The sequence below is a fragment of the Poecile atricapillus genome, chromosome 3 (assembly GCF_030490865.1).
Source record: "Poecile atricapillus isolate bPoeAtr1 chromosome 3, bPoeAtr1.hap1, whole genome shotgun sequence".
NCBI classification, from domain to species: Eukaryota; Metazoa; Chordata; class Aves; order Passeriformes; family Paridae; genus Poecile; species Poecile atricapillus.
Genome location: NC_081251.1, coordinates 19,353,676 through 19,379,632, shown reverse-complemented (window position 1 = coordinate 19,379,632; position 25,957 = coordinate 19,353,676). Strand labels below are relative to the sequence as shown.

The following is a 25,957-nucleotide window of genomic DNA, read 5'->3' as shown; positions in this document are numbered from 1 at the left end:
TTCAGAAGCCTCTTTTCTACTCTGGTTTGATAATTATAAGATCATAATTCTAAATAAGAAACTTCTCAAATATGAAGGGTTTTCTCACTGTTCCTCATAGCAGAACTGCTAGTGCAGGCATGCCATCAACATGTTTGCCTGGCTTCATCCTACAGCATACAAGAAACCCTGTACCTATTCTTGAAAGATCATTTTTTGTTCCTTTCTCTTCCTCTTTTTTTTTTTTCTTCTCAAAACAGAGAAAAATGTTTTTAAAAATATAACATATAGCAATAAAATTACTTTATTCTAACAGTCTGGAAAAGTTAGTTTCTTGAAGACTATAATTTTACAACTTACACTTGTTGAAAGGGAGAAGGACTAAATTTCTTTAAGCATAAAGAGACCAAAAAAAGATAGAATTGAGATTTTCTTTGGTAATTTCTTTTACTTTATTTATATAGGATGACAGTTTTTCATTTCCTAATGAAATTGCCTTGATTTGCTTCAGAGACTTTTTCTGGCACCTCAGATCATCAATTGAAAAAACTTACTATAACAGAAGAAGTACCACTTAAAAACACTAAACCTTTTAACCTCTAGTCAGCTAATATGCAGTGCTGTGAGGTAAATATGCTCCATGAGATAAACAACTACAGTTTGAAATCGTTTTGTCTTTATTTTGCCACTTGTTGATATTGTTGCAATATTGCTAAAATGCAAAGCAGACCTATAATAAAAATAAACAAACAAACAAATAAATAAGTGAGTTGTGAAGGATGTGAGTTTTCCATTTTTCTTTAGTTGGGTTAGTTCCTGCTGCATAAATAATGTTCCTGATCTGCTATAAGAATGCCTAACCATTAAAGCAACTTACTGGTGGTAGCTGTCTTCAAGACAGAGTTTTCTGCTTTGGATCCTAACTTGAACAAGAAGGCTGTAATGAGTAAAGGTGAGAGACATCAGGTCAAATTTACCAGCCTTCTTGTTAAAACAAGCAAACAAAGAGTAGAAATCATTATTGCTACCCAAAAGGACTTGTAATCTAAATTTTGCCCAGGCAGACAATGCCTAGGAGGATGCATGAATTCAGATACATGCCTATCTTCATAGCTCCCTTCAGCAGAGTGTGGATATGTTGCTATTTGTGGTGTTCAAATGGTGCCAGGTTAGAGTTATAAATTTCATTGTTGAACTAAAGCACATAAAACATTTGAGTATCATAATTTCTAAATTCCTCTATACTTTGCTCTCTAGAACATTCAGTTTTGAATTGTGGCCATTCAGACATAACTAAAAGCACCTGATGTACGATGGAAACCAGTAATGTAATACATTAAAACTTACAGCATCCAATTTCCCTTTTTTTTTTTTTTTTAGTTAAACTTTATGTATCTGTAAGGACTGCTTGTCCCCAGTCCCAGTCCTGTCCCAAATGGCTGTTCAAAATATACCATCTACCACTTGTTTTGAAAGAGACCCCCAAAAATTATTTAAGGTGTCTTAAGATGTACTTCTCTTTGCTTTCTTAATTTGTTATAGTTCCATTGTGCCTCATGGTGTGACACTGGTTCTTAACTTGCAGGTCAGTCTGGCATATCTTGTAGATTCTTATCCCACTTCAATTACATAAGTGTATCTGTCTGTTCTGATGTGTTGTACGTAGAGATCTACTTGATTTTCTTTCTTCAATTCCCTCCTGAGTGTTTTGCATCATTTACTTTTCATAAGTATTTAACAAAAAGTACAATATACAACATGTACTGAGTGCTTTATTAAATTTAACATGTTGAATTTCTAGTTATTGCAGCATCTAGCTGCTTTATTGCTGTAGGGAAACAATAAGTGCAAATAAGAACTTCCATTTATCTGCTATGATTGGATTGCATTTTGTTAGTGACTTGTTTTATCTCCTTGTAATGGGTGCCATTGCTCATTTTCTTCTTACAGGAACTTTTGGAAAGTGTATCAGAGCATGTTAGAAACTAATATATCAATGATGTATGGATAATTTTCAAACAGTAGTGAAAGCAGTGCTGAGAAGGAACAGTTTGTAGTATAATGCCTTATGAGCACTCCTGAAAACTTCAAATGGCAGGTTTCAGTACAACTCTGTTTAAAAACTCAGTAACCCAGTAAACCACTGAGAGCTTGTTACTGAGTACCAACACTTGTTTGCTTTTGTTCCATACAGATTTTGTTGAACTGAATAATTATTCTTTCTCCATTTCTGCGGTCTAAATGATCATTAAATAAGCCAGTCAATAAGAAAGATTTGTAGAAAGAAAGTAAAAACTCCTAAAATTATATTGGATATCATTCTTTTCGTCTGTGTTACTTGATAATAAGACCCCGATTAACTGGGTATATAATATCTTTGTAGTAGACAAATATCGACAATAATATCTTTTTTTTTTTTTTTTTTTTAAAGTAATGCAGTGTCTGAACATCCTGTTTCTACGCTTTTGCTGACTACTATAGAAACAATGTTTTGGTGAGAGTTATTCAGTTTACAGAATAGCAAATCAAGAACTGGAAGGGCTACTGTATTTATTTTGCTGTTTCTTAGTTCTTAAATTTTTAGTGCTGGAGCTCAGTAGAACAGTATGGAGAAGGATTGTCTGGCTCAACATACTGGTTTATTCTTCATTTATTGATAAATTTATTGACAAAAGACATAATTGATACATTAAATACCAACATTAGAAAACAATTTGTGACATTTTCATGAGTATGAACATTCATCCATACTATTAGCTAGTGCTTTGGCATTTCTTCCCCATATAACTCATTACTGTCTGTAAGTGTAGCCTTCATTGAAAATGAGAAAGCTGCTCAGCAGTACTTGTAAATTCAGACTGGTGATTCACTCGAGAATTAAGTACCTGTTTCAAGAGCAATATATTCCTCTTAATGTGTGCAAAATGGAGCCGGGAATGTTTTTTGCTTTGTTATTTTTCAGTAAAGACATTCATGATATTCTGCTACCACACTATGGCAGTATTATTTATGGCATTCCTTTATAAATTTTTATTTACCTCAAAAGGGAAACATGCAATTGTACTTCTTCATTTCATTTTTTCTTAGCATTAATTTATCTGGAAAATAAAGGCATTCATTGTAACACTGCTAATGTTGTGTAACCAACTGAATTTGATATCTAATTCTTTGAAAACATAAATGTGTTAAAGTGTATATGAAAAAAGGTATAAACTCTGAAAGATAACAAGTATTACAAAGACTTTGTTAACAGTTACAAATATGAGCATGATGAAAACTGTTTCATTTCAGATAAATCTAGTGATTTGCTTAGAGGTGTTTCTTTAGAGGTATGTGTAATTGAAATGTCAGTATGTCCAAGTTTTGGCACTGTTATAGATAAGGTGTTATGGTTTTTATAAACTGCTGAACTACTTCGGTACACGTAAGTTTTCTGTGGGCTCAAATGAGAGTCTGCTTTGACCTGCATAGGTGGCTTTTAAAACAGGGATTATTTCAGATAAGATTCAGACTACCTGTACTACAAGTTTAAGTCTCTTCAAGGACTTCTGACACACTGATATGACATTGTGCACTTCAAGAATATGGAAATGGCTGAAAGCAAGTGTAAAGTAGATGATGCGTCTTGTTCTACTAAAATCACTCTTATGATCCACTGAGAAAGAGAACTTTAATTTTCAATTATTTTCTTTTACAGGTCATACATATGGGATGGGTAAATGAGAGACTTGAAGGAACTGATTCATCTCAGCTCTACAAATTCAAGTTTCTGGCCCTGAAGGGTTCATCCTTCTACATTTTCAGCACTCCACCGGTAAAAAAAAATATATATTTTTGTGTAATTTTCGTTGTAAATGGAAACCTGTTTGTTAGGTCTGGGTTTTTTTTCCTTTATCAAGTGAAGTTTTCAGCTGAGATTTCAATGTAAGTTGAAGTCACAGTTGCCGCTGAATTTCAATAAACTGTAGATCTTTAGCCTCTTTCAAGGTCCTCTGAAAACCTTGTAGTATCTGAATAGTGTAAAGAATTCCTTATGGGATGTTTCGTTTTTTGAAGTTGTCAAGGTCAGGTTTTATTTTGGTTGGTTAGGCCTAATATTTCTTCCGTTATTTATTCTAAGGTATTCTGTAGATGTAATGAATTGGTAGTTACTCTGCTTTATGAAAGACAAGATACATCATGAAATAAACCATCCATAATACTGGATGATAATTGTGGGTTTTTCACACAAGCAAGGGATCAAAGTACTAAGTGTACAGTTTGAACAAGTCTTGCTTTGATAATTTATATACCTCATGAAAAGAATTCTGTTTCACAACAGGTGGCTTATCTAATATTTTTCTAAAAATTAATTTAGAATGGTGAAATGGAAATGAACTGTAGAATGCTAAACTGTTTAAAAAAATTACCCATACTTACCACATGATAATATTTAATCCTTTCTTTTTTCTCCAGAAAACCTTTACCTTAAACGAATTATAAAAGAATAAAATGTGAACTTAGACTGCAATTTCAGTTATACCACTTGGTTACAGTTTTGTTCAGAAGGTGCTCAGTCTCCCAATTTTGTCTGCTGATATAAAGAAAATCTGATCCTTTTATGTATACTCTTTGCAGTACCTTTGGGAAATACATACTTTTCAAAAGTTATTTATGAAGCTCAATGAAATGCAATAAGCAAAATTTCCCCTTTCAAGATTGAAATTACCAATCCAATGATTCAAATTAAATTCAAACATCCTAAAATGGCCAACAGTATTCTTTTTAAAATGAGACAACACATCTGGGAAAAGCAAGGAATTCCTCTGTCTGAAAATTGGGAGTTTCATATGTTAAGCCAAGGAACTAAAATTTGAGTGAATTACTACAGTCCAATTAAAACGTGAAAATTATGCAGAAATATTAAACAAATAAATAATACACCATATGAATTATTTTCCTATATAAATTTTAATTATTGTCTTCAGACCTGTTTCTAAGACACATTATATATAATTAAAATTATACATCTGTATGATACTAATTTGAGATAAACTTCATTTACCATTTTCAGCACTCGAGTGAGAATAGACAAGTGGGGATGATTGGTAGTATAAACTACTTGACAGAATCTATTACGCTTTTAAATTTTTTTTTGTAGGAACCTTAGCTTTCAAAAAATGAACAGAGGGGCTCCCTTTGATCAATGTGTTGTGTCCCCTCAATACTATGATGCACCAGTAAATGTGACAGAATCTATAAATCTTAAAACTTGTTGACCAGTTTTCTTGCTCTTTTAACATTCCCTAGGTGTCCTTCGTCAGGGGAATAACCCCTAAAAACTAAACACCCAATTAGCAGTTGCCAGCAACCTCCTCTCTGGAGACTTTAAACCTGGATCTAAAGCCACACTTTGAAGCTGATTTTCAGTCTCCTGAGGGCACCTCCAGCCCTGGCTTTTGTTGACACCTTGCCCATGGCTCACTCTAGGATCCTTTTCCATAAGTTTACAACTAGTTGTAAAAGGATGTAGTAAAATCTCCACCCTTTTTCTGTTTCATTGTGTGTAAAAAATGATGTGAATGTAAATACAGCTGCTGATATTCATAAGAATTGAAAACATAGTTATATATGAGCAAAAATAAAGAAAATTGTGGAAAAAATTAGGATATTATACTATGAAAGAAATCACTCTGACACGTAGTATTCTATTTATACACTATTTCTAAAATATCTCAGATGGTAATTCCAGAAATGTTGAGGCCTCACCCCGGAAGTAAATATCAAGAATGGTGTGATTAACAGAGAATTGTCTTTTTTGTATTCCTGAAGTGGCTTATCTGATTGCATTTAAGAAATTTACAGGTTTCATTTACAGCCTGCTATATTGGAAGTGTGACCCATTTCTGAAAACTGCATAACTGTAAAACACCACTGAAACAATAGAAATTATTCTTGTGTCAATTTTAATATACAAGCAGTATTGTATTATATTCTAAAAGTATCTATAAAATTCCTGTCAATTTTCAGAAATTGGAAAAGTTCTAAATTGATATCCCAGAAGAAATTTGGGAAAAGTATTCTACACTGTCATTCAAAATAATGCTATTTTTTATATCTTTGAAAATTCTCAGAAAATAATTTAATGTTTTAATGGAATATGGGCTAGATGTAGGAAACATTTCTACTGTTTTATTTTTTTATGTTTTCTTTATATCTCATTATGGCTTTTGCATTAGTCTTCAAATAGCCATATCCTTATGTTTCCTGTGTAACCCTTAATTGCAAACTATCTTTTTGAATGTGATTAAATAAATAGCACTGAAGCAATTTAACATGAAGACAGACAGACAATCAATGCATGTGCTGTTTATAATTTTAAGAAAAGAATAAATAGAAGAATATTGGGAAAGTAACAGAAATAGTTCCACATTTGACAGTATAGAGAAGCACAATGTAATTAAGACAAGCAGTGTTTTTAATACTGCCATGTAAGTTCTAAATACTTTTGCTGGTAATTTACACTACACTTAATGTCAATGTAACATATTAGGAGCAAGGTGGAAATAAGTTGGAGGGCTTAGACTTGACCATGAACAGTTTTGGTGAACTTTCTAACTCTACACATTTTTGCTGTATTTCTGCTGTACAGGATTTGCTAGGATTTCACCGTGTTTTAGTGTGCATTTTGAATCACCCAGTTTGAGCAGTTTGGGGCATCTTTAGACTTCTTACAATGCCATATCATAGTTTATCTCAGGAACAGGCCTTGATTTCTTGTTTTCCTTCGTAATACTTTATATTAATTTTTAAAATTATTCTTGGTTTATTTGTTTCTCCATTTAGGAGTGAAGAGACCAGTGAAATTAATTACTCTTTACCTAGAAGTATTTAATCTTCTCCATAGACCTTTTAAATACTTCTAGGCAGCTTTGATGCTTCTGCTTAATTCTCAGATAATGCATCATTTGCTGTATTCTAGTAATAAATACTATACACACTTTGCTTTTTTCCCCCCTTACATTTTACTCTTTAAATTTATTCAAATGTTTTTAATATTTTGGGGGGCTCTGGAGACTTCTAGAATCAGATTCTGTGTTCAGAGAAAGTCTAAGAGAATGTTATGTTGATTTGATTTTAGTGAGTTTTGAAGTATGAGTCTCTTTTACATTCACCCCATATTTCTTTGTCTAGTGGTGATCTCTGATCAGGCATGGAAGTTTTTTATGCCTATTTTATAATTGCAGAGTTCTCTTCTAGGGAGTAACTTTGTAAGCTAATTGTTTACTGCATGTATGTGTCAAAATGAGTTTAATTTTATTGTTTTCTCTTTATTTTAAATCATAACTTTTTTAAGAAAAGCCAATGATTAACACACGTATTTGGAATATGAGTTTGAACTGCTGCTGAGATCACCTGATCTGTGTAAAGCTGGATTTTACCAGTGTTTTTTATTTTCAGAACTCCACTGTAATGCTTGATTTTAAACCATGAGGAAATTGCAGAAACTCATGCTAAAGTAAAAAGCACTTCTGCAACACTTTGGACTTTTGTAACTCCGTGTACCTATTTCAGCCCCTCATTAAGCACTTAGAATTGTAATTTCAGGTTCCTATTTTTTGTAACTCTGGTTTTATTATCTTTTTGATAAGCTCAGAGTTACCTGTGATTTTACAAATGTCTGAGTTTTTCAATGTTCCTGAAAGGATTAATGTAGCTAAATGTCTACAGAACCAAATATTCAATAGATACTGCACTGGGTTAGCTAAGGAGTTGGTCTGCCAATAATATAAATAGCAACATTCACCTCCTCTTGGTCATGAATTCATATAGCTGACAAACATGAATTAAAGTAGAAGCTTACTGAGTGCTAATTGAAACTCTCATGCATTTTGACACTATTTCTGAAACTGTCTGAATTAAATTCACATGAATTCAAGCATGTCTTATTAAGTCATCTATTCTGAATACAGCTGTTTGAAATGTTTTGTCAAATGCTTTGAAAAAATAATAATACTGTCATGCCAAGAAATTGCAATGTATAGAATACCTGCAGGAACAATTCCAAGGGGAAATAATGAGAAAAACTATTTTATTGCCTAAGAAATATACTTGAGTATCTCATTTATCTTAGTTACTTATTACCCAGTTATTACATGTGTGATGATGGATAACCTGCAATAAACTGGTTTTTGATTCTTTGAATCAAATGAAGGATATTGCAATTTTCATGAACTTTCCTGATTATTTCCAGTTTTTCTTCCTTGACTAGGAAGATATGGTTATTTGTGGGTTTTTTAAAAGTAAAACAGTCTATAACAGTAACATTTTAAATTTAGATGTACTATGATAGTTCTGATAAAACTATAAATAATGCCAACTGTCTGTTTAGATTCTACTATTCCTTTGTAATATGTTTATTTTGCCTCCTTAAAATTCCTCTCAACATGGCATTTATGTTCTGAGCACCTTGCACACAGTGGTATTCAGACTGTTTCACTCTGTAAATATGGTAGCTTTTCTCTGACATACACAGATAAAGAAAACCTTGGCTTATGAAGGTGCCAGCAGTTGTCACTGTCACTGCCTGCCTATGCTGAAAAAGTCATATGAGGTTACACAGCATCAAAAGATCAAAGAGATGCATGGAATAATGGGAAGAAGTCTGAAGTATTCAGAATTAATTTAATGGCACAGCGGTGTCGCCTTCGTCCATTATTAATAGTGCAAAAACCCCCAGCAGTTCAAATTAATCTTCAGGAATCAAAACAAATGGTATGAGCAAATGAAAGTCCATTCATATCTCAACAGCTTTCGGGTCATAGCCTATGTCATCAAACTCAGTTTCAAAAACAGCAAATGAATCAGCGCTTATACTTCTATGTCTAGCCACTTACAGCAATAAAAGGTTCTCCTGTTGTTAAATGAGATGGAAAAGATCCTTTTCCTTTGAGAAATTCAAGACCAAATAATGAACTACCCCATTCTACTCTAAACCTTATTTTGTAAGAAGCATGAGTATCCCTTTGGAGGATCAACAGTAATGGGATAAAACATGTATTATTTAATTATTTTCTTTTCAAAACAACCATCAAAGTACAAAATATTTCCCTGGAAATAAGATTAAGCAAAGACCTTCAGTACTTACTCTATTGTGAGCCTGTTAGATGTATATTTCTTGATGAATTAGCTTTATAAGTCCTCTGTTTCAAAACTTACATAGTTTGTTATTTGTACAATAATTAAATTGCAGAACTCAAATAAAATATTGAATAGACTTACAAGAAATAAAATAAAAATGAAAACCTAAAAAATAGAAAGGCATGTCTTTAAAAATTGCTACCTTTTATAAAGTAATGGGAGGACAAGTTAATACCTAAAATTTCTTTAAACTTCTAAACCAGCTGATATTAGATTTAAATTTGAAAAAGTTTAAGTAGTGCTTCATGCTTTTATCATGTAATTTTAAAATTAACTGTATGTAATGTTATGAGCTTTAATTTTTTTAACTTTAATTTGCTTAGCGTAAAACAAACTGTGTAACCTGTTTTACGTATTCTAGTGGATTTATTCTATTCAAGTGATGTTTGCCAGTTGATTGTTAAGATACAGAAACTGTGAAATGAAGAATCCTATAGAGTCTCTCTATAGCCTGAAAAGATGTGGTGCTAGAATTTACAGATCTCTTCAGTCCCACTTCAGTAGGTGGTTCATAATACCTAAATTTAATAATCCCAAAAAATTAATCCAAGCCTAAGAGAAACTGGGAGAAAGCTAGATTATTAATTCAGATTGTTAAGATTAGAAAGAAACTAACACCAAGTTCACATTTCTTCTCCAGAGGATTCTGAAGTAACATTTTATAACCAACAGAAATCCCATCAGAGGCCTTTAAGTGTTGTAGTGGTTTGGATTTTCATCAAATTATTACAATCAAGGTATCACAATTCAGCTTAGAATTTAAAGAGACTTGAAAATTAAACTTTAGAATTAATTTTAAAAGAACCAGAACATGTTGATGTCTCCATGCAAGTCATCAAGAGAAAGACTAGATGTTTTTAAAAGTGAATTTTGTGCAACTGTGAGCATGGAGAAAAAGAATTTGCTATTGAATTTCATAGGTTTTCTTGTTACGTTTCATCCACATATACAAGATGTTTGACAAACAAGTTTTTCTTTATGTTAATAGTTTTAATCTTTTTTTTTTAACTGCTTTCTTCCTTTTGGGTAGGGGGAGGGAATAGGAGAAAGTTGTATCAGCCCTAGAATTTTAAATTATCCAAGTTACTGTTAAAGTTACCAAAACACTTATTTCCATGTGCCAAAAGCTGCACAGTTACAACCTAGTCAGATCCATCATCTGTCGATCAGCCATGCCTGGGCATTCCCCAAGAGCCAAGATTTTGCTCTAAGACATGTAAGCAAAAACAATATATATTCCTGTTGAATTTTTCCTGTTTATGACTTCTCTTGTTTTTTCCCTTGAACTATGTAGGCTAGGTACTGTTTTTAAAAGAAAACAGATTATCAGGTTGTCACATAATAAGTAGAATTTTGGTAAAAACCTCAAACATCATTCTTGCTTTTGGATATTTACAGCCTGTCATGTCAACAGGATTAAGTAATGAAATCAAAAGAAAAAAAAACAGGTGTTTTCATATTATTGAGCACACAGTTGATATTGTTCTTGATTTTAAGTATTTCAGTCACAAAGTCCTTTTCTATTTTTAGACTAAATATTGAGTTCTTGCCTCCTTAGTGCATGTAAACTCAAAACTAAATTTAGGAATACATTGATCTATTGATCGTAAGATTTTTTTAATATTGAGTCATGAAGCTGAATGACTCTGTTTGAGATTGAGTTCTCTGTGTTAGCATCTTGAGAAATAAAAATGCTTATGTAACTAACCACAGAGATTACAAAGAGATTTCCATCATACTGGGAAAATAAAAAATGAAATTATTTAACACCTTTTAATTCTTGTGTCTGTAAAAATTTAATACTATTTGACAGTCTTTTCTAAATGCTGGATATTAAATAATGTGTCTGTATTTAAAGGATCCAGTAGAATAATGATGAGTGAAACCCTTTTTGGTTTTTTTTATCTGAACAGGATTTTCAAACACAGAATGTGTTGATAATTTTTTTTTATATTATAGGTAAGCACACTAGACTGGGTACGAGCTGAAAAAATATATAACCTCTGTGAGGTTCTGTTTAAAATTCACAAGGTAGGTTTCCCAATGATTCCAATGATTTTATTTAGTAAAGAAAGTTTAACTTTTCCTGGTGATGATAAACTCAAATTAATCTTAACTAGGAATAATTAGCATTCAAATAGTTCATCTGTTGTTATAAAAAACTGTTTGCAATTGCTATACTGTGCAAGTATAAGAGAATATGGAAAATGGGTTAGGCTCTAAGTGAGCAAGTTACTAAAATGCTTTCTTATTGAAGTTTTCAGTATTAGAGCTGTATGAAGTATCAGTGAAACACACTGCTGAGCATAATGATACTGTTTTTTTCTTAGGGGGTCAGATTTTCAAGTAAATATGACAAAAAATGCTCTTACTGTATTTCTTGATCCATATGAAGATATTTTCATTTAATTAAGTAAAATATAAAATTATCTCCTTGTTGTATCATATGTATTGATTATTGTATCAAGTATTGTAGTGTGTTTTTCCTTACAAAGGGAAACATGTTTGTTTTGTGTCCCATAGAATTAATTTTCTTCCCCCAACAAGACATAGTTGTGTTTTCTGTCTAGCTTGTCCCCAGCAAAGATTTGGGGTAAAATTTTAGCACTTTGTGTAAATAATTGACTTACAGAATATATTGTCTAATAAATTGCATCAGATAGATTAATTTTGTTCTCCAACAAAAACAGAACTCTTGCAGGTGAGATAAGGCTGTGCTAGGATGAGAGTGTATTTGTCTATGAGAGTAAAAAATATTTTCAGGAAAAAAAACATCACCTTTTCAGTGAAAAATTAAAGGTCATCTTTAGTTCTCACCAGCTGCTGCCCTTCTCTGTTGTTCCTACTTTGACCATGCAGTGATGTCATGGAAAGGCAGGTTGTTGCTGTTATCTGTAACAGATCCTGCACTGAAGCAGAAGTGCTTAAAGTTTTTTGTTTAGCATTGGTGGGTTGATTTTTTTTGGTTTAGTTTGGGATGTGGGGTTGGGTTTTGTGTTGTAATGGCTTTTTTATTTGTTGGGGATTTTTCTGATGTGCAACAGTTATTTGGGACATGGGAAGGAAGTGTTTTGGCACTGCCATGCCAGGAAAACAGTAGTCATGGAGTTCAGGACTAGAGCTCAGCTCCAGAGGCACTGGAGCTGAGCTGGAGAAGAGCCATATTCTTGTAGGAATGGGATTGCTTTTGTGTGACCATGTCTCCAGCTTGGAGCACATGGGCAAATTCAGGTCCTGCCCATTGCTGAGATACCAACAAAAGTAAATGTTCTGTCACAGATCATTTATTTAGTCTCCTTCATATTTTTTCGGTTCATGAATAAGTCAGGCACCAATGAAGTATGTACACAATAAGCCTTTTGAGATTTTGCTGTGGCTTGGGTTTTGGTTTTCTCCTAGAAATGTTACTGCTAAAGCTCAGTTCTTCCTGGAATATTATGGTAATTACAAGGATATTCTGTCCTTACAGCAACTTCTGTAGTACTTTTTCATTAAGAAAAAGAAGTAGGGAAATAAACTACCCAAGATTCAACTCTTTAATGTTCTTGACATTTTAATAAATGAATGCTTAATTGCCAGTCTTCATGAATACGTAAGCTAAAGTGCACAAGCTCAAATTGAACTCCTTAACCTCTTTTCTGTTGATTCTTTGGTGTAAATGACAATAAGGGAAACAGAACAAATCCAAAAAAATTGTAAGGTATTAAAGCTTTTGCATTACACATGATAGAGTTATGTTGTAAAAGCTGCCATTTGGGGAGGGTGTTCTTAAGGATTTTCAGAAGCTGGTTAGAACTAGTGCAAAACTTCAGGGGAGTGTTACTGTACCTTCTCATGAAAGATGGATTTTAAGGAGAAGTACTCTTTTTACACACCTAATTGTAAACCTCTCATCTATGTTTATTATGATGCAAGAGTTGAACATGGTAAATAAGAATCCAATATGGATCTTAAATTTTAAAACAGAATGTTTGATATATTTTAGATTTGGGTGTATGAGTACATACATACAAATATGTGAATTAAAATTCATATATATATAATATGCCCTTGCATATTTCTGGTCATTTGGTGGTAGCAACCAGATGGTTTGAAATGTAATGTCTTGCATCACATTTGTTTATTCTTATAGCTTGCCTCATAATTCAAACTCTGCTAAACACCAGAATATATGCAAGAATTTTGTCTACTTCCTTTTCAACAGTGCAAAGGAGTGTTGTAAAATAAGTGAGCTTCTTCAAATCTGTTCTCTCCTCAGATAGCTGCAGGGTCGATTTTGACAACACAGTGATGTGTACTGTGGTTGCAATATGTGGTGCTCCCAGGATGCCTCACAAATTATTGCTAATTTTTGGGGGTTTCAGTCTTTCCTGGCCAATTTTATCACAGAGAAATGGAGATAAGGAGGTGGTCTATGTAATAAATAGAAAAATAAAAATACGTGTGATTTGGAAATTCAGGCTGTGAAAGTACTTAGATGTATAAGTAGTAGCTTTTTAATCTAGTTTTTTTTCCTTCATGTTAATCAATGAAGTCTTGAAATATTAGGCAAGTTTCTTGTATTAATTTGTTTACATTTACAAAACATTCTATTGCAGGTATATTTTTTATTATGAAAGTTTAATACAAAGTTTCTCTTTATCTTGAAGGTTATGGCAGGATCTTGCTTCAGTCTCCTTGTAATTACAGAACAGCATTGCCAGCTATCAGAGGACATGCTCATGTTGTCATTTCCAGAATTAGCCCTGGGGTGCTTAATAAATTACTGCATTCCTTGGGGTTTAGAATATTGGAACCCAAGTAGAACAGAGTAATTATAGCCTCCTGTCGAGCTGGTACACAGCTCCTGGCATCTATTGTAACATTGAGGGATTTCCTTCTTTTTTCACTGTAAGCAATATATTGGTACAAACACATTTTAAATTATATATGTATTGCTTACGTTATTCTGACAGTATTTTGGAGCTGCAGTAGTTGCTTGGATTAAAAGATGGGGGATAAAGCAAAGAAGAAGGAAAGAGAGAAGCTTTGAAATAATTATTTAACTCCTAGAAAATTTCTTCAACATAATTGTTGACATGATGCCATAGTATAGTCCAAGTACCCATCACTTACAGAAGACAGTGTTGCCTCAATTGTTTGGTTTTGCCAGATGAAGAATCACATACTGAAACATGTCTTTCAGCTCTGGCTTGCTGATGATTGCTGGCTACAAGCAAACTTGTATTTAGGTATTCACCAGGACTTCGATCTTGAAGACCAGAGGCCGTATTGTTTCAGTGTTATGGTTGGACATGGCAAGAGCCATTATTTCAACGTAGAGCTGGGCAGTGAATTGGCAGTGTGGGAGAAATCATTTCAAAGAGCAATTTTCTTGGAAGTTCAAAGAACGGGGGTAAGTAGTAAACAATTTAAATCGTTTAATCTGTAAAATAAGTACAAGAGTTTAAAGTCTTTGTATGTTTAATAATTGCATTCAGTTGATGTCCTCCGTGACTAAGGATCTGAGTACATTTAATACACTGAAGACTTCTGAAAGCTTCATCATCACATCAAATATTTTTCTGTCAATGACTGTGTAATAACAGTCAATGAGCATGTTATTACAGATAGAAAAATGAAAGTAGTCGTTCGTAAGTTCACCTTGATTATGAAAAACTAGAAATTAATATATTTTACCTCTGGAAAACTCTCAGGAGTTTATTTACTCCTTGAACATTTTCCTCCAGAAAGCTAATTTTCCTCTTGCATAAGGTAAACATGTTATGTTTTACAGAATGAGTCTGTATTCAAAGAAGAAATATTTTGCTCTCACATTGTTAGTTGTGAATTTGGATTGTCCATGTTAACATTGGAAGAGTTTAAAGACAGTGTAAAAGTGAAAAGAAGTTTGTAATAGTCTTGAATTCTCAAAATTAAACAGCAAATTATCACTTTCTGATGACTAGTAAATCTAGATCCATACTCTGAAGTGAACTGGACAAATAGTATGGGAGCGTATGCATTGTGACTATAGGCCTTCTCCAATTAAAAATATCTTTACACAGTTTAACACAAATGCCAGCTTGATTTGGTATGCTCAGGTTTGCAGTGCCCTGTGGACCTCCTAGAGGTATTTGAAATTCTGAGAACACAGCACCGTATAAACATGACTTGCAAGGAGCAGGAGTCCTGTTGCAGGTGGTTAATCAGTTTGTCTAAATTTCCAAATCTCTAGCATTCTAAAGAGGTTTTTGGGTTCCCTTCTATTTGTCTGTTTAGACTGATGAAGGAACAAAAAAATGTTATAACATTCCCTAATCCAAAACTTCTGAGAAGCAGTGCAGTTCTTTAGGAAAAAATTGATTTTTTCTGAAATTCTCTTGGGCATCAAGGAGGGAATAAAAATGCATATTGAGTATGCATGAATTATTTTTTCACATGAACTCTTCAAGAAATTATGATACAACTGTTTGACCAACCATTTAATCCTCATATTTATTATCCATATAAAAAACAGATAACATATAATTAAAATTAAGTATAACAAGAATGGAGATTAGCTAGCTACTTATCTGATTAAATTTCTGAATACTTATTATTAAATCTCAAAACTTGCTTTTCCTTTGCATCTTTAAAAATTAGGAATGATTCTTTGCTTGTGGAATGATCTTTTGTCATTTGAATCAGTCATTTAGACTCATTTTACACAAAAGACATTAAAATTTCCTGCATCTGTGGTTTAACCTATATGAAACCCCTAGGAAAGTCATTCAAATAAAATCCTGATTACAGTGCTCAAGTCTCCATATGTGTTTTCCTGTCTTAATTTTTTCTCACGTGGTTGGATACATTCAAATTTACTGTAAACCACTATGTCAGTAGAGTTCAGAGTACTGTGGTCATTCTCCAGCAGTGAAAAGTCTTTTAGCTACACTATTTTCTTTCTTCCTTCAAAGCATAAATGCTGTTGTGAGTGGCTTTCTTTTCAGAATGATGTCAAGAGCAGCATGAATGAGGTGCAGTGTAATATTACATAGAACATTTCAAGCCATAGAAAAAGAACTGGCATTCCAGTATCCAGAAAATCTGAGCTTATCACTGGTATGTCAGTCTGTAAAAGTTCTTTCTTTTGGAGAAATTTGGAAATTATTTTTTAGTCATAAATGATTGGGCAAGGTTCATGGCAGCTGTTGGATTGTACTCTGTCATTTCAGCTATTGTTATTTAAATGGGACTTGGTCCTGTTTACTGTTGAGTATAGTTAGGATCTTGCCTTTGAGTTGTTGTTAACCTTATGCTGTACATACCCCTTGTGCTTGGTGTTTCTGTAATAAGACCTGTATTTCTGAGAAGGTTCTGTCCTTACACAGTTTATGAAAATAAATGATAAGGTGCAGTGGTCTTCCTGAATTTTATCTGCCCATGTTGTGTGATTTCTTTTGAAAATGGTAGCAGTAGTAGATGACTGAAAGAATGCAATAAAGCAGGAGGAAACACCTTCACGATATTGTTCCCCTTTCAGCTATCTTATAGCCCTATTTCAAGCTGCAAGTGTATACAAAAAGTTTATCAAGAAACTCTGAAATTCAGTGACCCTGGTGAAATTAATCTACTTGCAGTCAATGATAACAAACAAACAGATGTTGAATCCATGTACTAGAAATATGTGTATCTTTTTCCCAGAAAAACTATTGTGGTTGCTGATGGCATAACTTGAATAGATGGGGGCAATAAAAACGCAGTAGAACTAAGGCAGAAAGGCAATTGAAAGAGAGAAAAAGTGCTGTTAAAAAGTATTTCCATGAGGCTGATAATAAAAGTCAGCATTGCAATGGTGGAAGATAGGCAATGAAATCCCCTCAGTCATATCTTGAAGTTAAATCATCTCCCACAAATCCCAGCAAAAATGTTTGTCTCACCTGGAACATCCTAAACTGTGCAAGATGAATAAATGAAGCTCAGATTAGGAAATTTTTCTTCTTTTAATTTTTTTTCCCTTATTTTTATGGTGTATAAAATCTTCAAAAACCAGAGACCAGCACATTTTCCAGAGCTCTTACTAATTCTCTGAGCCTTCAGGTTGATCTTGTCAGTAGCATAGGATATCATTCCACATTTTTTCGATGTTGTCTTTTTTAAATTTCTCAATCAGTATTCCTCCCTTTCCTCAGACTATTTTTTCCAAAGGAAATTATATTGACTCATCTGAGTCTTGAATATGATTATTAAATTAATGCAGGAACATCTCAAAGGGATGATTTGGATCAGTTCTGTTCAGCAGGAGGATGGAGGAGAATATTGGAATAGTATCTGGTAGTGGACAGAGGGGAAAGAGTGACAGTAATATATTTTACTGTCACCTACAGAAAAATTAGACCAACAGTTTTATCATCTTGAAACCTTGTACATGTAAGCTTTGTTTGATGGCTGGAAGAGGACAGAGGAGAGGAATCTGTTTTACAAATGAAAGAATTCTCAGGAGACTGAAAAACCCATGCAGTGGAAATATCATCTACCACAGTGGCTCTAAAGTACCTGCAGTTGGCATACAGTGATAAGACATGGTTACAAGCTCTCCTCAATAGCAATTCTAACACAAAAGTTTTCCCTTCATACTTCCATCTGTGATGAAGATGCTGCAAATTCTTTCCAATCCTCATACAGCTGAATAACATAATGTATTGAAACCATTTGCATTACTTGGACAAAATATTTGTTTAATATGAATTACTCCAAGAATTCAAATAAGCTGTATTCCATTCAATTAGAATAATCAAGAAGTTTTGCTGCCTCATTATTTTCCATGCTTAAAGGTAAGTACTTCTAGTTGACTTCTTTCCATTTAGTTTCATGATTCGGTGACTGACATTGACAGAGAACTAAAATTGAAATAAAATTATATTTTTTTCAAGTCAGAGATATGAATATATAGAGAAAAGTTAGCAATAAAATTCATATTCCTGAAATGATATAGGATCCTCATGTGAAGAATATATATTACAAATAAAATCAAAGTAATTAAAGCAAGAAAAGAAATCCCATATTCTGTGGATGTTTTATGTTTTTGTATGCATTTTTGACATGTCTTTATTTTCCTAGGAGTTAACACCAAACCATTCACTATGGTAAGATTCTTGACGCTGTATATAGGACTCAGAATTGCTCTAAGACACATTATGTCTGTTCATGGATAAAGCAAAAATAATGATTGGGAATAACTGTGCATGTAGACCTGGAGCTTCATTTCTATAGGATTCTCACATTAAACTTTTAGTTTTCTTTCTACAAATATTGTGCTGCTAAAACGCCACGATTCCTAAAAAATTAAATAATAGACAAGTGCAATTGATAATTTTGTTTTGTTTTGTAAGAAATAGTTAATTGCTTTTGCAGATTAGTTTTTCTAGCTAGTCACTGTTTTCCTCTGTGAACTTGAGTTTTGTATGCTTAATAAAGATGACAGACATGAGAGAGTCATACCTTATCCAATGCTTAGTTCACTATCTTCCTGGTCCACTTTAACATTTCCCCTATACAGTGTGTGTTCTTCAGGCTGATCTGTATTAAATACATGAGGAGTCTGCAGTCATCTATTGATGATTAAAACCAACCAATCAGCCAAAAAATCATGTAATTATTTTGAAGAAGTGCTTAACTCAATAACCTTTCCTCAGCTTTATATGTCTTTGCCTTATTGCTTGATGGACTATTTTACACTAAGTGTCTGGTCCTGGCTACTTTTTGGTATCCTCTCTTCTATCCATCTTTTTAATTTCTTTGTAATACTTTGTCATAGATTTTGCTAGTTCATCAGTTTGAATTAACTTATAAGGTATTCATAATATTTTCATCTGAGAAACTTAATGTAGAAATTTCTCATATTTTAATCTGAGAAAATGAAGTTTCTTTCCATGAAACATATATTGTTCATTGGACAAATCCTTTCAGAATACTGTTGACAGGTTTTGATTTTCACTTCTTGGTTTTCAAGTAAAGAGCTATGGGTTTAAAGATTTCTTTATAAAACTTGTCCATGTAATGCTTCCCTCTTATGCTTCCTTTGCAGCTCAGGAAATAATCTGTGCAATCTCCTTGTTACAACAACTGCTTGCTGTTTGTTCTAGACTGTTATTTAATTTTAGATGCATATCTTTATTAAAAATCCTCTGAAAGGGTTCACTACAACTCATTTAAGACATGCAGAAGTGAATAACTTCTTTCCAACTGACTTCAATAACCTTTCAGGGAAACTAGTATTTTTTCTCAGAATTTCCCTTTAAAAGCATTCAGTTGCCTATATTGTATAAAATATAAAAACAGTGTAATAGTAACTGTATGTATACATGCTACTTACTAACCAGTCACAAGCAGTAATTGGTTGATAACATGAAAACCAGTGTTTATATTTTAAACCACGTACTTGCTTCTGTGGTATGTAAAACCACATAATGATAAAAGATCAAAAAGAAAGAACTGTGCAAAATGGCACTGATATTTTAAGACTTCACATTTTCACCAACTTGGCGGATAAATAACTCCCATGTACTGAGCAGCTCAAGAAAGGGCCAAAATTAATTTAGTTAGGTTTTTGTTATTTGTCTTCTGGGGATAATTATAAATTCCTCATTATTTCAAAATTAGGAGTCAGATGGAGAAAATCCCTTACATAGAAGTTCAAATGGCTTCTAAATAATTTATTTTTGAAAACAGAACTTCAATGCATATTTTAGCAACATGCCTTTATATTTGTTTAAAGTTGAGTGTTCAACAAGTCACTAAGAATATAAAGACTGATGTGTGCTGTGTCACTTCCTCTGTCTCCTTCCTGCAACATTATATACAAAATGTGTTTTTTAGTCATTATTTAGCAGCAGTTTGAATTGATCCTACTACAACTCAAGTTAGACGTAAACAGAATAGATTTTAGAGACTTTGTCCCCACTGGAACTTGGCCAGAGATTAGTTATCTTTTCACTCATCTATCAAAGGTTAATTCTTCCAGCTACCTGACTCTGAGATGCTCAGAACTTTGACTGTCTTATTAACTCTGCCATCAAAACAAACACAGTCATTGTTTCTGGGCATTTTGGGAATTAAGTGGCACTGCAGAAATAGTAGTCTAAACCACCCTCAGAGACTGAGCCAAAAGAAGTCCACTTAAATAAACAAAACCTAGCAGAAATTAAGTAATCTTAACAGGAAGTAATTGTCATTTCTATGATCCATTATTGGACATTTATGATTCTATTAATTCTTCACGGTGACCTGAGAGGCTGAATGAAACATGATTCATTGATCACAGCATAAGCCTTGTGAGCTGCAAATAATGTGTTGAATTGCAAAAATCTTAAATACAATTGGCAGTGGGTTTTTTTTATTTTATTCTGTGATGATTACAAAGCATATATGAAACACAGTTATATGTAATTTTTCCATTCCTTTAAGAACAGAAATGCCACCATATGCTAATTTCAGAACCAATTTCTGAGACAAACATTTAAGCAAAGGAAATATTCTCCTTCTATTCAGGTGAGATATTAAATAGCATTTAGATTAGGTTAGATTTAAAGTGTCATTAAAAGATACTCACCGGTTTGTTACAAGAAGCACTCAGTTTAATTACACAATTAAGTTTTAGATTGTTTTCATTATGCACAGAAAGCTTATTACAATTAAAATTACAATTTAACTGGTCACCTTTAGAAATGGTGTTAGATTCTAATTCATTTTTACACTGATGCAAACAACCCACCATTCTCTACCACAAAGAAATGTTCTGAGAACCATACAGATTAGTAGTAAATACATTTTCAATAGTTATTAATAATTCAACAATTCACATAACAAATGAAAATCAAGCAATGCATTTACTAGAATTTTTAAAACAGTGAAAGAATGTACCAATTTACAAGGCTATTGAACTCAAACTTGTTTCTATATTCTGTATTTTAAATATGATTAATATTTAAAGTTCACCATTATTTCTGAAAATAAAATGTATTCTTAAAATTGCATTTATTTTTATTGAAAGAATAAATGTAAATAATTTTGTATTATATCTATTACATGTATTTATTTACAAATCCAAATATTTAGATAAAAAATTATGTCATGGGAATCTAGTTTTGTTTTTATTTTCCAGAGGATCTTACAGACTTGAATAAGGAAGAAACCGTGAGAGAGCTGGTGAGGGACTTTTTCAAGAGCACGTAGTGATATAAGAAGTGGGAATGGCTTTAAATCAAGAGTGTGGGTTTAGATTGCATGTTAGAAATAAATTCTGTACAGGAAGGCACTGAACAGGTTTCCCAGAGATGCTGTGGATGCTCCATCCCTGAAGGAGGCTAAGGCCAGGTTGGACAGGGCTCTGGCGAGCTTGGTGCAGTGGAAAGTGTCCCTGTCCATGGTGGATGGGCCTACTTTGGAACCCTTCCAACCCAAACCATTCTGTGATTCTTTTAAATCTGTCAAGAATTTACTGTCATGGAATTTCATATTTATAGAGTAATATTACCTTAGAATTTTGATGCTGGATTTTGTTTTTAATTTTGGTGTTCCCTATTATTCTCCACCCATGATTTAGGAGAATCAGGCAGAAGAGCAAAATCCAAGTCAAAGCATCATTGATTCACAACTGAATTGTGTACTCAGGAATGTCTCTGGATGATACTTCTTTAAATTCCCCTTTCAACTGTGAAATTCCAGGATTTATAGGTCACCAAAGAAAAATGTTTATTATTATGTAATAACAAACTGCATCAGAATGAAGTCATTGTCTTTGTTGAGGTTAGCCAGTAGTGTTCTACTGGTTCTACTAAAACAAGCGGTGTCAGCTTGATTGCTGTGATTGCCACTGAGGGTCTGCCTCAGGCTTACCAAAGTCTGCTAAATGTAGGAAGCTTAACGTTGAAGTCACTGTTGATTCTTGCTTTTCTTTATAGAAAAATTAGTTGCTGCAAAATGATGAAGCCATTGCTAAGACACAGAGATGAGGAAGCACAATCTCTTTCTGACATAAGCAAAGGCTAAAGAACACAATTTGAATTTTCCCTGATAGAAGATAACCATTTTTAAGCTGCTGCCCTTATATATTTTCCACCTGCATCCATTTTTCTCACTGCCTCTTCCTACAACCAATTTAGGCCATTGTCTGCCTGTTCATCAAAGAGAATAGCAAGTCTTTTCTTCTGTCATTTACTTTAGTTCTAGGTTTGTATTACAGAGAAACTGCCATAGCCAAGACTAGGCGCCCACCACTGCATTAGCTGTCTTGCCAAGGAATAGCTGAACCTGCAAGTTCACCTCAGTCTTCCTGCAGGAACATAATTCCCTATGGAGTAAAATTCACTTCATCCCACATATACATGTAATCCTAATATCTGAATGGTGGTTTAATGCCTAATCTCAGTGATGCTGAAAGTTTCTGAAAGGACAATCTATCTAATGAGTGCTCTACCAAGTAAACCATTTTTTGCATTTAGCTGCTGTAATGCCATGAGCATTACAAATTTAAAATTACAAATAGATCACATAGTTATTTTAATAAGTAACCTAAAGGGAAAAGTTGAGCAATATCCTGAGAAAGCCAGCATTTAAAACATGGATGTATTAAACCTAGGTATTTTCTAAAGCACAGAGCTAGTCCCACTTCTACTGAAATAAATAGAAGCTTTCTTTGAAATTCAGAGAAAATATAATGACCCATCATTTGATTCCTTTGAAAAAATCTTACTGCCAGATTGTCTCTTGCATACATATATGCTGAACCACAAATGTGCATAAATGTTTAAAAAAACCCAACTATAGTATCTTCTTTAAATCATCAGATTACAGTACCATCTTTTATAAGAGAATGCACTTTTCATACTAATACCAGCAAGGTATGTAAAAAATAGTCATTTTCAGAGATGAAGATGTAATTCCTTCAGCTGCAGCCACAGCAGATCTTAAAGGAATATACAAGATTTTTAATCAGATATGGTTTGTTTCAGTGAAGTGGATTTATTTGTATTTATCCATAATTATTGAAGTTCTGTAACCTTTTAATTGTGACATAACAAATTCCTTAAAGGTATGGGAAAATAAGGGGATCTGCCACAGTTTTTAAGTGAAGATGATATTCATTTGTACACTCTCACTGAAATTATTTCAGTGATCCTTTTTTACTGATATCTGGAAGAGGAATACGCCTGTGCTTTAGGACTCCATTCTAGATTAAATTTTTGAAAACTCTCATGCTTTTGATGAATGACCGATTTCACTGTTGCTTCATTTTTCTCATACATAATGTGAATTCAGAGTGACAATGCTTTTGGTGTACTTTATAAATATGTTCTGAAAGTTTTGTTTTTTAAAAAAAATTATATATAAAATATTTTATGCTAAAACAACATCTTTATAAAATTTGAGAAAACCAAAGCATCTGCATTTTTAATTTAAGTGTTCTGCTGTTTCAAAGACTTTAAAAAGCATTTCTGTTTAGCATTAGTAATTCTATGCAAAAAGACTCTTAAAGGTTTTGCAGACTGTGTTCAGAATTAAGGGGTTTAATTTTGCGTTCTAGTACTTTCTCTCTGTGTGGGCTGATATATATTTCTCAGTACAACCTTAATAACTCTGGTTCCTCTTATCTTCATTTTCACATCCTACTTGGATTTTTTTTAATCCTAAAATTAGAATTTTCATAAAGACTTTTTTTTTTTTTTTTACAAAACTGGTCCCATATTAAGGCTTTTACCAAACTCTATGTTTTGGTAAATATATTGAATGCATTAAGACACCTTACTCCTCTCATGCCTGTATATTTGGAAGCTTGTAAAAAGCTGCTGTGTAAAGTCTTAATGCAAGAATGTGTTCCAAACCATCTGCTGTTGGTATAATTTTTTCCCTCCCTCTCACTGTATCTTAAATGCTGGTGTGCATTATTTTATTTCTAGTGCAGAATAAAAGAACATATAATTTAGGTCCTTCTGTCTTTCAGGCATTAGCTTCCTCTGACAAGTCCTACAAAATACCTCCCAGTTTTTACTGACATTGACAGAAAAATGAAGAAAAATATTAAATATAACATGGGGAAGGATTTGGTAGCAGAAATAAAAAGAAACAAGTAAAAGTGATATTTGGAGGATGCTAAAATTTTATCAGTTCAAGTTAGCAATGCTGGAGTCTTCTACTCCAAAAATATATTCTTTGGATTCATAGCATAAGTTAATTTTAATTTAAATACTTTTTCTAAGAAAAGGCAAATTTTTAGAAATATTTTAGCATTTTTTACATTGATAGCGTATTATTCACACAGAGGCATAGCACATATTTTAACTTAAAGTGAATACAGTATACAATATGTGCACCTCATGGATATGGCTATTTACTAAATGCTGTGCTCTCTGGTTATAATTTTGTTTTAGAAAGTGTGTGTTAAATTCTATATTATGAATATATTGAGAAATAATGTCTGTGTTCCCATTTGCATGCAATAAACCTTTACAGCTCATCTTAGAGCAGATGTATATCTATGCAGTAGTTAACAGCATAGCCGGGAAAGTGTAATGATATTGCCAACTTTCCAATTGCTTTCTGGAAAATAAACAAGCAAAATCATCTGCATTCCCAATTTTTGTTCACTTAGACTAGAAGCTAGGTATTATTTCTTTATTTTGGCTGATTAAAAGCACTAAAATTCCTGCTCAATGGAATGTGTCTGAGTCCAAAATTAGTGAATATGTTGCATATCAGTACTGTAGTTAAAACAAAATGAGTATTTCCTTCATGCAAGACAATAGTTAACTGCAATGTAGCCAATCATCAGCTGAATTTTTGAAACTGTAAATCGGAAGAGACATTAGGACCAACAGCATTAGAGTTGTAAAAGCAATATCCTTTAAAATGAATATACACTATGTCATTTTCATGTTAGACTTAGATCAGCAACATCACTGAGTCTGACTTGATCCTTAGAAAACTTACTTACCATGAACTTAGGAAAAGGAGTACTGACTGAAAAAGGTCAGTGCCCTGATTCTTAAAAAATCATGTTAAATGGTATTTTTTACTAAGAATCTCAGTTGACGATCTCAGAATGTGGTATCTCAATTGACAATTATTCTTATGATATTGATTTAAAAGAATTTTACTGAGAAACAAAAGCAAGTTGAACTCCTGTTTCTTGGACAGAACACAATCCCTCTCACATCAGAGTAACATTAAGGACTCTGTCTTCAAAAAAGAATCCAGAGATACTACACTGGATGCCTGTGGCAAAACTTGGGCAAATTTAAACCCTCCATCTAAAGTATTGAAATAAATTCATATTCCAGGAATAACAAAAGTTTATTGCAAAAAAATCTGTTGCATGCCATGGTTTATTTAGAAGTATTTGGTTCCTCTTTATCCTTGCCTTTCCTTCCCCAGACATCTGTGTCTGGGCTGCAGTGGTGCTTGGTACCCACCCAGTCTATGCTTTGGCCTCATCACAGCCTGGTGAATATCCCATGAAGTGCTCCCTCTTTCTGTTTGTCCCTCAGGCTTTGTCTCTCACACGTATCTGAGGTATATTTGTGCTCTCCTGTCTGAGTGGAAATAAGTTCCTCTTGTTGTCTTTTCCCATGCATTCATTTTCCAGTTTGAGTGTTTACTCACCTCTTGTCTTGGGTACCCAGCACCTATAAACTGAGTTCAAAGCCCTTATTTTTTTGTTAGATGATCTGTTTACAAACACATTCTCTCCCCTGAGGGAAAGAGTCACAGTAATTCATAACTACAGAAACTGGTTTTGGAATTAATTGGGTTGTCATTGTTTATATTTTTAATGTCTTTT

The 25,957-nt window shown here is 33.2% G+C and overlaps 1 protein-coding gene across 1 annotated transcript in view; it reads left to right on the top strand.

Annotated features, from left to right (window-relative positions):
* SNTG2 (syntrophin gamma 2) overlaps window positions 1-25,957 on the top strand; it is a 143,774-nt gene that overhangs the window by 102,988 nt on the left and 14,829 nt on the right. Inside the window, exons 12-14 of the mRNA XM_058834556.1 lie at window positions 3,677-3,793; window positions 11,119-11,190; window positions 14,345-14,554. Coding sequence (XP_058690539.1) covers window positions 3,677-3,793; window positions 11,119-11,190; window positions 14,345-14,554 — 399 coding nt within the window. The remainder of the gene's footprint in view (window positions 1-3,676; window positions 3,794-11,118; window positions 11,191-14,344; window positions 14,555-25,957) is intronic.